This window comes from Myotis davidii, unplaced genomic scaffold, assembly GCF_000327345.1.
Source record: "Myotis davidii unplaced genomic scaffold, ASM32734v1 scaffold221, whole genome shotgun sequence".
Classification (NCBI taxonomy): domain Eukaryota; kingdom Metazoa; phylum Chordata; class Mammalia; order Chiroptera; family Vespertilionidae; genus Myotis; species Myotis davidii.
In genome coordinates, this window is record NW_006293349.1 from 2657941 (window position 1) to 2672719 (window position 14779).

The window sequence follows — 14779 nt, forward strand, 5'->3', positions numbered from 1 at the left end:
GCGCTCCAGCGCCGTTCCCCATCTCCCACCGCTCAGGGGCCATTTATGCTGCGGAGGAGGCAGCGGGTCTCCAAGACCCTGACGCTGATTTAGGCAGATCTCCCTCGAAGCCAGCGGTTCTCAACCTCGGCTGCACATGAGAATCACCGGGGAGTCTTTTTAAAATCCTGGTTTCTGGGCCTCGTCCTCCGGAAATTCTGTGTCTTTGTTACTAATGTTGTGGCCCCGCCCCGTAACAAAGACACAGAATTTCCGGAGGATGAGGCCCAGAAATCAGGATTTTAAAAAGATTCCCAGGTGATTCTAATGTGCAGCCAAGGTTGAGAACCACTGCTCTGGGTAGGGAACGCTTGTCCGCTCCGCACCAGTTACACACACAGAAGCTGTTGCTGCGGCTTCAGATCAACTTTAAAATACCCAAGAGGCCCCGATGTCTCAGCTGAGCGTGTCCACCCAGAGCTCCGCCCCCAAACCTACTCACCGGAGGGCCCTGTGTTCCTCGCCCGCCTTTGAGTCCGGGGACCCCATTCGGACCCTAGATGGGAGAAACAGAGAGACGGCTGCGGTGAGGCAGACCGGCTGTGCACCAGCCGAGCTGGGGACTGGGCCTTTCCGCAGGGCCCCCTCGGGCTTACGTGGGGGCCTGGGGATCCTGCCAGCCCCTGTGGCCCCGGGGAGCCGGCGTCTCCCTTCTGTCCTGGCTCTCCGGGCTCCCCCTTCACACCTGGCTGCCCATCGGGACCCTGCCAATGGCACAAATAAGCAATTGTTAGAACACTGACGGACAAGTTACCCTACAGCGACTCTTACTAACATGATTAACACTGGACGGAAGAGCTGCTGTGAAGCGGTGCTTTGTACTCAGTTTGACAGCAAAGAAGAGAGCAGCAGCCTGTGGGGTCCTAATGACAGCCTGAGAGAAGTAAGCCATCGCACCAGGTCTCATTATAACAAAGAAGTATAGAGTCTGGAACTGTGTAAACTCATCCATTTTTGTGCTAGTCCATGAACTGTTTTGAAAATGAGAATAGCTAGAAAACTGCAAACTTTCCAGAATCTTTTACCTTCAAAACATACGGCAATGATAACTAATGAACGCACGCTCTAACGGGGAGTGTTCACTGAACGCAGAGATACATGGAAATTATACCTGGGGGCCGGCGAAGCCAACAGCACCAATGGGGCCATTTTCACCGCGGGAGCCCTGGAAGACAAGAGGAGACATTCACACCTCCTTACGCACAGGAAGCGGCAGCTGTCCGCGGTGGCCAAGGCACGGAAACAGCCCAAGTGCCTGCGACAGGACTGGATGAAGAAGACGCGGTGCACAACACAACAGAGTCCTACTCAGCCACAAGAGGGGATGACATAGCGGCATTTGCCACAACATGGATGAACCCTGAAATATTCTGCCAAGTGAGAGAAGTCGGACGGAAAAAGCTAAGAACCACATGATTTCACTCACATGCGGGATATCAAACTAAAACCCATGGGCACAGGTGGTGGTTGCTAGAGAGGGGGCTGAGGGGATAGGGTTTGAAGGAGCCTATTATATGGTGATGGAAGATGGTCTGACTTTGGGGGATGGGCATACAGTGTACTCTGCAGATCTTGTATCATAGAAATTGACACCTGAAAAACCTATATGACCCTACTAGCCAATGTCACCCCAATAAATTTAATTAAAGTTTTTTAAAAATACAATTATATAAATTTGGAGTGTCTTGAAATAATATATAGAAAAATCAGACATACCGCTTGAGGAAGAATATATATATAAAATGATATGTATATACCATAGAACAAAATTTCCAAGGTTTGAAGTTTCAAAGAAGTCTCTTAATTACTTAGTGAGCTGCTTACCTACACTCACTCGATTGTATCACATTAATAGAGTGATAATTTTTTAAGTTTAATGAGAGAAGTAAAAGCTGAAAACCAGAAAGTTATAAATAGCCTACTGTATCAGGCACGGTTTTCTATAGCTGTCAGGACAAAGAGAGGAACTGTCTTACTGCTCAAGGTGATGCTGAGATCACAACACACGGTCACTTACAGGATTGCCGCGCGAGCCAGGAGGGCCGACTAAACCTCGAGGGCCAGGTTCTCCCTGCAGAGCAGATGGTAGATGGTTATTGTCCGAAACAGCAGCAGACACAGCACCACTGTGGGATGGTGGGCACCGCGTGGAGGGCAGATAACGGACGTGAACTAGCCAACGGCCACGCTTTGTGAAAGGGAAAACACTGAGAGAGCCCGCTTCCAGGCCTCATGGGGCGACTCCACAGAAGGACTCATTACCTTTTCTCCAGTGGGACCTGCAGGACCCGGGGGGCCCAGGGGGCCTGGCAGACCCTGCAGGGAACAGAGGAACAGGACACTGAGGGAGAGAAGGCACAAAGTCTCCACGTTCACACACACAGAAGGGCTGTGCTGGTGTCATGCGGCTGCTTTCACAGAGCATGACCTAGAATAAATAACGCCATCTACATGCTCTCAACATGTTCCTATCTGGTCGAGAACAATCTCCACAGAACGACTTCATCTCTCATCTAACTCAGCTCACCCAGACGTGGCCCCGCCTTCCACAGCAGTCTGGCTCAGTGCTGTTCGCCAGCGCCTCCGTCTCTCAGCCTGTTAACGTTGCTAATCCTACTTGAAATTTGAGTCTAGACTGAAGAGACGTGTCTTCATTTGTACAAAATGCTATATTCTTGCATCCTAATACGCTAGCAAAATGTCACTCTTTTATTTCAAAAAAGTGAAGTGTGCTAATGCATTTGGTTTTCTACATCCCCCTGCATGTAAGGAAGCGTCACAGCCTGAGAAGAGGGGGTGCTCTTGCTCAGAGCCCGGGGGCTGGGGGGGGGGGCTGCCGCAGGATACAAGCTGGGTCTTCTCCACGTGCCCACAGACTCCCCTCCTCCACTCGGTTGCGACTCTTCCTGAACCAGGTTTTCCCTCCGATACCCGTGCGCTGCCTCTTCCTGTGCAGCCAGATACTCACTTGTAGTTTAATTTCTGTATGTACTACTGAAGAAGCTTAGGAACCAACATGATTCTTCTATTTTATATTATTAACAAGAACACGAGTAAACTATATTAAATTCTCTGGCTCTACAGTGGAACAACATTCTTCCAATAATTTACCTAATATACTTCTTTAAAGGATTTGATGAAATAAAATATAAATTTACACACTTTTTCATAGAGAGAAAATGTATTATTCATTTTCCCCTTTACTAATGCTGATTCATTGCCCTGTTGTTTTCTCACCCCTGACCTCCAATATACTGAGAAACATTAATCACAACTTTGCTCTACAAAACTCTACCTGCCTCGCTTGGACAGAGGTCTAGACCAGCTCATGAGATCAGCTACTTTATAGAATGAACATGCCTGTGAAAAAGACAGGTGAGAGAAGCCCCACTGCTGACAGCAGTGACTGCTCACGTCTCTCAATAGTGACTTTCCTTCCTGGCTGCCCTAACTCGAGGTGAGCAGAATGAGTGTCCACGGTTCATCAACGTCTAATCTCAGGTTTCCTCATCCTCCAAGTCCAACCGCCATGGAAGCGAGTCCGACAGCCATGGAAGCGCTACAAACGTTATTTTGGAAAGTTCAGGCAACTTCCCATGATGATGATAATGCTGACTCCAGGGCTGGGGGGGAGGGGGACACAAATGGTTTCACTTACCCTTGCTCCATCGTTCCCAGCTGTGCCTTCAGAGCCTTTCTCTCCTAGGCCGCCCTGGGGAAACACAGAACAGCCTGTGTTCATGTGGTTGTCTCCTTCCCACACTTGCATGGAGGGCTCACGAGTGAAGAGTTATGTGAGTGAAGCCCTGCACATTCTCTCAATAGATATACATTAAAACATGAATGAATGAATGAATGAATGAATGAATGAATGGCTCATGACTCAGGACGGCGGAAGTAAAAGTCTGCCCAGGACATCAATGTCGGTAGAAAATCTAATTGAATGATCTCAGAAAAAAGAAAGAAGACTCACCCTGTCGCCCTTTGGGCCCGGCGTCCCTGCAATCCCTCGCTCCCCGGGCATGCCTTGAAGGCCTGGAGGGCCCGTGTCCCCGGGGGTGCCAGCTGGTCCTGGGCTGCCCTGAAACCAACCAACAGGAAGGGAGAGCACCTCAATATCCAAACCGAACCACCTGGAATTACCATGTTGGTAGTCAAAATAGTAGATTCTCAGAGACTTCACATGGTCTAACCAGTGCTTACATGTTTCATTTGGAAAATGATCTCTGAGTTCATTAAAAAAACAACGATCAGATCTGCCATTTTGATAATCAGTTTATGTTTTCAACTTTTCTCTTTGGGGAAATTAAGTACTGATTCAAATAAAAATGATAGAGCTTCCTTTTTTTCTTATTTTGGTAACATCACGGTGAGATTCTAATAAAGAAAGGAGATATTACATTTAGAGAGTATTTCATTCCTCTGTAATAAACCCATGATATTAAGCTGGTTGAGGCTCATTCAGTGATTAAATTGAAGCAAATCTTATGCAATCACTTTGGATCGTAAAGATTTGCATAATCATGAAAAATTTGACTTCAGATGTTTACGCTGAAACTGGCTCCATTGTCTGCTATCAATGTTACAATGGCGCCCAGAAAGAAATGGCACTGATTCTTGCCTTCTGCTGTGTTGCATTTTAGATGCAAAGACAACATCCTTCCGTAGATTTTGTCAGCAGAATCGTGGAACTCAGGACAAGGAGAGTGGAGCATAAACCCCATCACAACAGTGGACTAGTTTTAGCTGACGCTTAGCGCCAAGTGCAAGCCTGTGGCTGCTCGTAAGCATTTGCTGCGGAAGAAAACTAATCAAATCCCCTGGAGAACGCGGGGAGCACACGCTGGCTCGTACTCACCTTCGGGCCATCGGGGCCGTGCCCACCGGCCATCCCCTTCTCGCCGGGCAGCCCGGTGATCCCCGGTTCTCCGCGCTCCCCCGGGTTTCCTCGCTCTCCCTAGCACAACAGCGGAGCGTCAGCCTCAGGGCTTGGTCTGAGGGGTTAGGAACATCCCCGAAAACATGAAACAGGCCCTCCAGGGGAGAGGTTCAGAAATGAGCAACTACTGAGGCTCGGGTTCCCGGTTTAGTGACAAGAAACAGACGTGTAGGCAGGATAGGGTAGGTTCCCAGCACAGACTATTCCCCACGGGAAGTAGAAGAATTTAATGCCCAGCAGAGCCCCACTGAAGACATGAGGAAAAGGTGCTTTTTAAGGGGAAGCCAATGGGGATGCGAAGGAGAGAGTACTCACTCGGGGTCCCAGTGGGCCCACGGCCCCCGGATCACCAGGAACTCCCTGTAACATTCATTTTAAAAGGTGGGAAGAGAATCTCTGAGCTAAATGGCATTTATTTATTAGAAATCTTTCCAGATCATACACCCAATTTTTTTAACGCACTAAAGCCCAAAATACTGAAGAAAGAAAGATGTGTCTACTTTTATAAATGGAGTGGGCATCACACAAATTGGATGGAAATATTTTTCCAGAAAAAAATGATGTTGTAACTGAATATTTGATTTTTGGCAGTGAGAACATACAAAATGTTATTTCCCAAAGTGCATCCATTTTTTTAGAGATACAGTAACATATATACTAAAAGCCTTTTATTTCCTAATGCAATATGAAAAAGCTTTAAGAGAGGGAAGTGAAATTAAAAGCAGTGGAGTACTGGTCTTTTGAATAAAACCAATTCCACTCAACTCAGTAAATACTTCTTGAACATACAATGTGGGCAACACACTCTACTAGGAACTGTGGGTTCAGACGAGGGCAGTCGTGACTCCACTAAAGTTGTTTCTTTCTTCGATAAAGATAATCTGTCTAAGGTGGGCCTCCGGTCTTATCCCTTGAAATTACTGTCTTCCCTGAGCTGTGATCTTCCCCAAACTCAATCAAACAGTAGTGCCCCTGCTGAAAATCCCTTCGCCAGCGGCCCGTTATTCCAAGAGGAAGAACAAGTAGGACTCAAATTGAGACCCTCCATAATCTGGCCCCAATTCCCGCCTCCAGCCTCCCTCCACTCTGAGTTGCACTTGTGCCTCCTGACTCACAGAACTGTGCTCACGGCCTTAACTTGACCTGCAACACGTTGTCTGTCCTGTTCCATGTCCTGGCGCACTTCCTCACCTTCCCTCCTCCGCCCACCATCCTTCATCCTTCAGATCTCGTGGAAGTTATGACCTCGTCCAGGAAACTCTTCCTAAACCTCCAGTCAGAATCAGTGGCATCTTCTGTGTTTCCACAGGCACAGTGCCCCCCTCCCCCATAGCAGTTAGAGTCACTGTCACTGTCTCCCTGTACTCTGTCCCCCTGTGATACAGGACACGGGCAGGGTCCATGTCCATCTTGTTCACTTGGTTAAGGCCGAGCAAGCTTAGCACAGCTGAGCACGCAGCACTCAGCAAACACTTGAGGAATGGGGGAATGAATGAATTCCTCAGAGGAAAATAAACAGAATAAACCCATGTGCTCATCAAATGATAGCGATAAAGTAGTGTCTGTTCATAACAGCTGGTAAAGCCTCCAGGAAAACTCCATCGCATGACTCAGGCCCACTCAGGGATTTAGAACAGTCGTGGGAAGCATCTGACCTGGCCCAAAGCCCACCAGCTGTGCGACCCGACATCTGTGCCCCTTCCCCTCCATAACTAGGGGAGTAATAGTAGCGAGGGTGTTTGAGGTTAAAAAAAGATAACATGTGGCCCAGCCGGTGTGGCCCAGTGGTTGAGCGTCCACCTCTGAGGTCAGGGTTTGATTCCCCCTCAGGGCACATGCCTGGGTTGGGGCTGGATCCTCAGTGGGGGGTGTGCAGGAGGCAGCCGATCAATGGTTCTCTCTCATCATTGGTGTTTCTCTCTCTCTCTCTCTCTCTCTCTCTCTCTCTGAAATCAATAAAAATATGAGAAGAAAAGGGAATATGTAAATCACACCAGAATGGAGCCTCACACATGATAAGTGATATTAAGAAGCAGTGGTTTCTAGTATTGCTGTTCTTCGTATTCAAACACTTACCTGATCTCCTGGTTTCCCACCTTCCCCGGGAGGCCCTGGGGGGCCCGGAAGCCCCTAAAACCAAAGCAACAATGGAAGTGTGACTGAAGCTGCCCAGGCCACCAGTGTCAGCAGCTGACCTCCTACAGCTCATAGGGCCTCTGGGACTCTATTCAAGCAAAAGATGCTGTTCAAACACAAGTTACGCAAACACAGACCGAGAGACCTCCATCTCATAACTAACCACAGAAGCTAGTTGACAGGTTAGGGCTTCATTTGCATATCACTTAGCAAACAAAAGAACAATGTAACAGGAGGCTCTTTAGATTTGTAGGTTTTTATAAAGGCTCTGAAAACAATATACTAGGTTACTAGAATACTACTGAAAGTTTCTTTTCCCCAAATTATGCTTATTTGTGCTGCTAAATAATCTACCATACCAATATATTTAGATAAATTATGAAAGTTTGTTCCACAAAATCTTTTGTCACTGTGCCAATCAAACCAGATAAGCCTTAAAACGGTTAAATAAATGTCACTGCGATATGAAGAATATTTTTTGGTTTTTCATTTGTCAGTAGCTTTGGGTTTTAATCAGTTTTTTAGGGGAAGTCTATTCTTTTTCTTTGAAAAAAATGTTTGGTTTTATTCAGATGTCCATCCTATTTACTAACAGAGGGGTGGCCTGGAAAACTGCAGAGCTGCGCATCCTTTTCTCGTATCTTCTCACGTTTTAAAAGAGCGTGTAGTCAGTGGAGAGGGACTCAACAACGGAACCGCACGTACCTGAAAGCCGGTGGGGCCGGGGGGGCCCTGCTCGCCTCTCTCCCCAGCGAGGCCCTAAGGCACGGAGGAAAGGAAATGGTGAAAATCCCGGGCCAGCCCTCACCCCGCTTCCTGCCGTGAGAACCACGAGAAGCATTTCCATTTATTGTGCTTCTTCCAATCGCATGTTCTTCACTTTGGCCGGGTACTAAACTAGTGTTAAAAGTCATCTATTGGTTTGAAGTCCCTGCTGGTGAGGAAATACCTTTCAAAACCAGCAAAGAGACTGATGCCATGTGTTTGTTTTTTGATCCAAACAAAATGTCTGGAGCTGACCATAAAATTATGGGGAAACTGGATGAACTGGAGATGGAAAAATTCATTACTTTCATATGTCTAATCTAAGATGGTAAGATTTTCATTGCAGTTTATTTCTAAGTGTCATAAAAACCATTAATCAAACCTTCAAAACTAGTCAACAAAGCTAGTACTTTAATTCATTTGGTATTTTAAACAAATAAAATGCCAAAATATTTCTGATACATACTTCATTTTACAATGCTAGGATGAAAAAATACCTCAAAGAATATTATTCCTTTTTAGCCCCTCAAAAGAAAAAAACAGCTTAAATAAATATCTATAAGACACATTATTAGAATAAGATAGGTAATATTCAGTATTTTAATATTTTAAGTAAAATACAGTATTAAATGTTAATCAAGCTCTATTTTCCTTAGTTGACATATTTTCCAACAGTGACACATAAAGATGAAGAGGTAGCCTTTTGCCATCAGCATTTTATAGAGATTTAAAATGACGAAGCCAATCATGCCGCTTTAACAGGCAGACGATTCCGGCACAGGAATCAAAAGGAAAGCTATAACTGCAATTCTGCAATATGCGCTTCTTCCTCATTCCCCCAAAGTTATTGTCAGTAAAGTCTTGGACAGACACCACAGAAAATGCAACATGCACATATTTCTGCCGAAAGGTCACTCACCGGGGGGCCCACGGGCCCAGAAGGGCCGACTTCGCCGTCTTTCCCAGGAGCCCCCTAGCGTCACACAGAGAGAAGCTGTGAGATGAGGGCCATGAAAATTTGCGTAATTTTATTTTTTTCGTTAGCAGAAAACGTATATAGCTACCCTCTGTCCAGGGACACCAGCGTTTCCTGCTTCCCCAGGCTTGCCAGGATCGCCCTAAAGAACAAACTTCCATGTCAATCATTTGTCCGCAGCACGCCTGTGCCCGGGGAGAACTACAGGGGACGACAGGCACGTTACACAGGTACTCACACTGCTGCCCTTGGGGCCGGGGAGCCCCATGGTCCCAGGCTGCCCCCTGATTCCTATGGAGCCGGGGGGCCCGGGGCGGCCGTCCTCCCCCGGAGCGCCCTGCAAAAGCCACAGGAGCCACGTAAGTTCTGTGGAGGCTCTTCCCAAACATCACAGCACCCAGCAGTCACTTGCCTTCGCTCACTATAGAACTCAATGTGTTTTAAGTTATCCGACATGGTTATCTGGGTGAATGAGGACAGGCGAGCGTCCACAAAAACCAGCGAAAGCTGTTGGAGTATCTTTGACTCTCTAGTCTCATTCTATGCCCGAGCCTCATCTCCATGTCTCCTCCCTTTCTCAGCTGAAAAGAGGAATCTGTCCCTTCTCCTTTCACTTTGTGGCAATGAAACCTCAGACTTCTACTTCACATCTGCATATAAGAGAAGGGCCCAGAGTATACGTCAAAATTCATACCCACTTATCTCTTAAATGTATCAAGTTGGAAGGAACATCGAGAAATAAGAATGCTGCTAACAGACAGATCTCGTCAATATGAAGAATACATCATTTTGACTTTTTCCCTGATGTCCAGGAAGCAATTTTAATCTCAAACATTTACTTCAATAAAATGTGACAATTTTGGTGAATTTGAAAATATGCAGATCCTAACTATTTGCTTCCAAGGGGCAGGGCCCCTTAAACAGATAAACATGGTCAGCAGCCATGTGACCAGAAACATCAGCGCCCTAAGCTGCCTGCCTGGAGGAGCACCCACGGCTGTGGGCGTCGGCTTAAAGCACTTACCAAAGGCCCGAGTTTTCCTTCAGGACCTTGAACCCCAGGATTGCCTGTCAGACCCTGAAAATTAAAGTAACTGTCAGTGTGACCCGCAGCTGAAGATTCTGGAGTGAAAACAGCATCACGTTCACAGGACCAGGTTCCACCTGGCAAGGCCGCTCTCAGGCGCCTTAGGGTCCCCTAGGCAAGCTCCTGGACCCTCCTGGCCTCAGCGGGATGCTCAGCAGGATGCACGGCGACCAGCACAGAGGCCGGCGGGGTGGCATCAGGGGGGGCTCTGCCTCCAGGGCAACCCCCAAACCCCCCACAGTGCCAAGGCCGGATGCCAGTCTACATCGCGGTCCAGGAGCCACCTAGGCTTGGAAACCTCGCGTAACCGCTCTCTGTAACGCACCTCCAACACAGTATCCTGGTCCCAGCAAGGGGGGTGCCCAGGTGCAAGTCACCCCCAAATCAGGAAAGCCAACGCTAGGCTCCCACCAGGTGTGTATAGTCCATTCCTAGCCCCCCAGTCCAGATGCGGTCTAAACCCGGGTCATTTTCACATCAGCACTGCTGGCCGGCACTGGGCGGCCTCCCCCTGGATCAGACATGAGGGAAGAATGTCTGAGCCAAGGTGCACCCACGCCAATGTGTCCTTTGCAGGAGGAAGGCTCGCGTGGGCTTCCCTCGCGGACTCAATGCTGGGCTCAGAGAAAGCACTCGTGTTGGGCCAAAGGTATCTTTTCATCCAACTTCCTGTGTAACTCCTTTCTCCTGAAGGGAATGCTGACCACTGAAGACGAGGGCAATTCCAAAGTTGAAATAAATGTCAAGTGATAGAAAATGTATCTTACATGACATTTATCATCAATTCTCTCCGTCAAGTCAAACAAGTTATTATCAAGCAAAATATATATCAAACTGACAAAGAGGAATAGTTTTTTAATGAAAAGAGGTAAAATTGTTCATACAAACCCTTTGAAAAAGGAAGACTAGAATTCAGTGTGTTTTCTACACATGACAAAAGTAACAAGCCAGTATTTACAAAATAATGAATCGGGCCAAAACCAAAAAACAAAGAAATGTTCCAAGTTGTAAAAGTGAGCGAGAGAGAGAGAGAGAGAGAGAGAGAGAAGTAATGAGGGAGGAAGGAAGGAAGGGGAGGAAAGGAAAGGGAAAGGGAGGGGAGGGGAGGGGAGGGAAGATCAGGGAAGGGAGTAAAGGGAGGAAACACCCTTCATGAATTCCAAGGAGCACGTCTCTTGGCTGATGGACCACAAGACGGCCATGTTCTTACCCGAGCTCCCGGCAGCCCTGGTTCCCCTGGGCGTCCTGGGTCCCCCTGCCCTCCTTTAGGTCCTGACGAGCCCACAGGCCCCCTCTCTCCTTGCGCCCCCTGTTCCAAAGCAAAGCAGACATGTCAGGAAAGAGCACGGAGACACACATGAGCATACAAAGTTCCCGTTCTGCTGAGCAAAGCGTGAGTGTAACGAACACAGCTGGTCGAAGTCACTGCAGAGACCTCCGGGCAAACAGTGGCCCTCGCCTTCTGCTCTAACCTGCCTTCCTGCTAGAACAGCGCGGTTTCTTCGTTACCCAATGAAAGTGGTGATCAGAACCTCGCGCCAATCATTTAGATATTGGAAAAAACATAGAATTTTGAAAGAATCTAAATTTCTAGATAAAGGAAATAATACATCAGCTCCAGGAAATGACCATGACCTCTCTTCTTCTCGGCATTTCCCTGACGAGTCCGGAAACAAGCTCCCATACCCCTCCATCGGCAGCCTCCCCCCACCCTCTGTAACGCAGACATCGCACACGACATCGGTGCCAAAGCCGTTCTGGATCCGGGCCCACGGCCACGGCTAAAGCATGCCGCTGGGCCCGGCACCTCCCGCAGCGCCATGGCCCACTGAGGGAATGACCTACCTTGGGTCCGGGTAAGCCGTCGGAGCCCGGGAAACCGCGGTTGCCGGGAGCACCCTACAAAGGAGCAAGATTCGATCTTAACAGCTGTGGATGGTTTCGTAATACACACCGAAGGGATAATGTTTATCTTTAGCACTAGCGGCTTTAGAGTCTGTGATCAAGCCCATATGGCGGTAAATACGCACAAGAAAAAACCTGACTACACAGAGGAAATCTTAAATTCTAAAGAATATATAAGTACGGAGCCAAAGAGTTATCCAGAGCAAGAAATACTCTAACAACTCACGGTAACATCAAACCTAAACTGACACACAGGCGGGCGAGGCAAAGGCAGGGCGCATCTGCACATGCAGACCTGCCGGACCAGGCCTGGGCCTGTGCGCTGGCGGCCCCCGCGGCCCGAGGCTCACGCAGTGTGAGTGCGGCCTCGTCCCCCTCAGGCCGGCTCACTGTCCTCCAGGGCTGTGCAGTCAGCCTCCGGCTGGGCTCTGCTGTTTCCTCTGCTGAACAGTGTTCCTCCACGTTCTCTCCCAGCACGTCCTCTCCCTCAGGTCCTGTTTCCTCGCCTCCTCATCTTACGCCACCCCCAGTCACACACCCGGAGTTATTCCTGCCGCATCGCCCTGTGACTTCCTAAGTGTGCGTGGCATTATTAAGATGTGTCATTATGTCTTTATTTAACGTTGACTTTTTTTTGCTAACGTCCCCGTCAGAGTGAACGATAGTTTACCAGCCCCACATGAGGGCTGGGACCCTAGCCTTCTGCCCACTGGTGTATCCCCAGCAGCACAGCACACTGGCAATAGCACAGTGACCCGTCAGCACTAGTTCAAGCCCTAGCTGCATGAATGAATACAGCGGTTGGTGGTGCCTCTCATTCACAGGTTACCAGGCTAACCCAGCACCTGCAAGTGTGTCTCTTAACTGCCCTGGCTTTCCTTACTACCCCCAGACTTATCCCCCGGAACCATGAGAACTTGCTTTATGACTCAGTTTACCCTTTCTCCCACCGGCCCTTGAGGACCGACTGCGCCGGGGTCGCCGCGGGGACCTCTTTTGCCTTCTTCACCGGGGGGGCCGATGGGACCCTGAATGCCGTGGGGCCCCTGTTGAAAACGGAAGAGCAGTTACCAGAAAAGGCCGTGCAATGAGTGGAGTGGAAAGATCCATCTAATGAAGCCAGTCACACATTCTAAATTACATTAAATGGGCTATTTCCATCCAGAGGGATTACAGTCTCACAGTTATTATTTCACAAACTTCAGCATTCTGAGCTGCCCACTGTGAGGCAATGCACATGTCCTTCTTCTCATTTAAAAAGAATGAAAAAGAAAGTTATTTAGTAGCTAACTAGTGCCCTCCAAAAAAGGCTACACCTACATGTGAGCTCTTAGTATTTGCCCTTAAGTGAGCGCAGTGAAGAGCCAGGAGCTGAGTCCGGACTAAGCACTGTCCCTTCTGAAAACCTGACACCATGTGTGTGAATTTTCATAAAACGCAGCAGAATTTGGCAGCGGCTTGTTTACTTCACAGTGTCCTCAGAGGTTAGTTTTTCAATACTGATTCTTATTTTGCATGCCAGAATAATTACAATTATTTAGCTATTATTCCAATTTGATCATTAAAATGAGAACCAAACAATCACCACTTCTGCAGAAAACCTACTTAGGGTTTATTTTAGGAAATAGGATCGATATCGTTTTATATTTATGTCCTATCTATTGAGAGTTTGACAGCTTCTCATAGGGCATTTCATCTCTATGGGGCTTTAGGGTTTTTCTCTGTCCAGGGTTTTACGTATGTGCGTCTTTCAATACCAATTGCAGTTTAGGTTTAGGAGCCAGATTGCTAAACTGAGAACATGATCAAATGAAATGTGACGCATCAGCAACCCTCATGTTTTAATAAATCTGTCAGCAGCAAAAAGGATTGATCAGCAAAAACCAAATGACTTGGAGCAGAATCTAGAATATTTGTTTTAAGTAGCACTAGAAAAAAGGTTGGTTTTATGTATATATCCAGCTAAAACATATGTAAGCACAAGTTTTCAATCTGTTCATTTCTTATGGGTGCATCATAATATTTTTCCTAGAACATAATTTTTATAAAATATGGAAACTCATTAAATCTAACAATATGTTGAAATCTTTCTTCAAGCACCATATGACTTCACTCACATGTGGAATCTAATGAACAAAATAAACTAACAAACAAAATAGAAAGAGACTCATAGACACAGAGAACAGACTGACAGCCGCCAGAGGGACCGGGAGTCAGGGGGCTGGTGAGAAAGGTGAAGGGATTAAGTAAAATAAATAAATAAATAAATAAGAAAACACCTCCTGGTCACAGGCAGCAGTGTGGTGACTACCAGAGGGAAGGGGGTGGGGAGGGTGGAAGAGGGTGAAGGGGGGATAAACGCAGATGGAAGGAGACTTGACTTGGGGTGGTGAACACATGATAGAATATACAGATAATATATAGGGTTTCCCCCAAAAATGTATACACACATTTTGAATAATTATAAAGGCAATATTTATTAAAATAGATTTCATTTTCAAAATTGAACTATCAGCTGTTAAAGTGTATACATTTTAGGGGGACACTGTATTATAGAATTATTACCTGAAACCTATATAATTGCATTAACCAGTTTCACCCCAATAAATTCAATTAAAAAAAATAGAAATTAAGCCCTGGCGGGTAGCTCAGTTGGTTGGAGCATCGTCCCGATATGCCAAGGTTGTAGGGTCAATCCCCAGTCAGGGGTCAGGGCACATACAAGAAGCAACCAATAAATGCATAAATAAGTGGAACCACAAATTGATATTTTGTGCGCGCTCTCTCTCTTTTCAAATTAAAAGTTAAAAGAAGAAAAACTCTCAAGAAATAGTTGTTGAATCCACTTTTAGTCAAATCATCATTGTAAGCACCCAATAAACCTCCACATCTCCCCACACTGGCTTGCTAATGTTTCCATGTTTATTTTTCA

The 14779-nt window shown here is 47.0% G+C and overlaps 1 protein-coding gene across 1 annotated transcript in view; it reads right to left on the reverse strand.

The window, feature by feature from the left end:
* The window catches only part of COL5A2 (collagen type V alpha 2), a 78706-nt gene that overhangs the window by 19614 nt on the left and 44313 nt on the right, over window positions 1-14779 (reverse strand). Inside the window, exons 21-36 of the mRNA XM_015566084.1 lie at window positions 11153-11197; window positions 9880-9933; window positions 9094-9192; window positions 8944-8997; window positions 8799-8852; window positions 7820-7873; window positions 7055-7108; window positions 5294-5338; window positions 4898-4996; window positions 4013-4120; window positions 3698-3751; window positions 2302-2355; window positions 2057-2110; window positions 1151-1204; window positions 636-743; window positions 482-535 (exon numbers count right to left, since the gene is read on the reverse strand). Of these exons, the coding sequence (XP_015421570.1) occupies window positions 482-535; window positions 636-743; window positions 1151-1204; window positions 2057-2110; window positions 2302-2355; window positions 3698-3751; window positions 4013-4120; window positions 4898-4996; window positions 5294-5338; window positions 7055-7108; window positions 7820-7873; window positions 8799-8852; window positions 8944-8997; window positions 9094-9192; window positions 9880-9933; window positions 11153-11197 (1044 nt within the window). The remainder of the gene's footprint in view (window positions 1-481; window positions 536-635; window positions 744-1150; window positions 1205-2056; window positions 2111-2301; window positions 2356-3697; window positions 3752-4012; window positions 4121-4897; window positions 4997-5293; window positions 5339-7054; window positions 7109-7819; window positions 7874-8798; window positions 8853-8943; window positions 8998-9093; window positions 9193-9879; window positions 9934-11152; window positions 11198-14779) is intronic.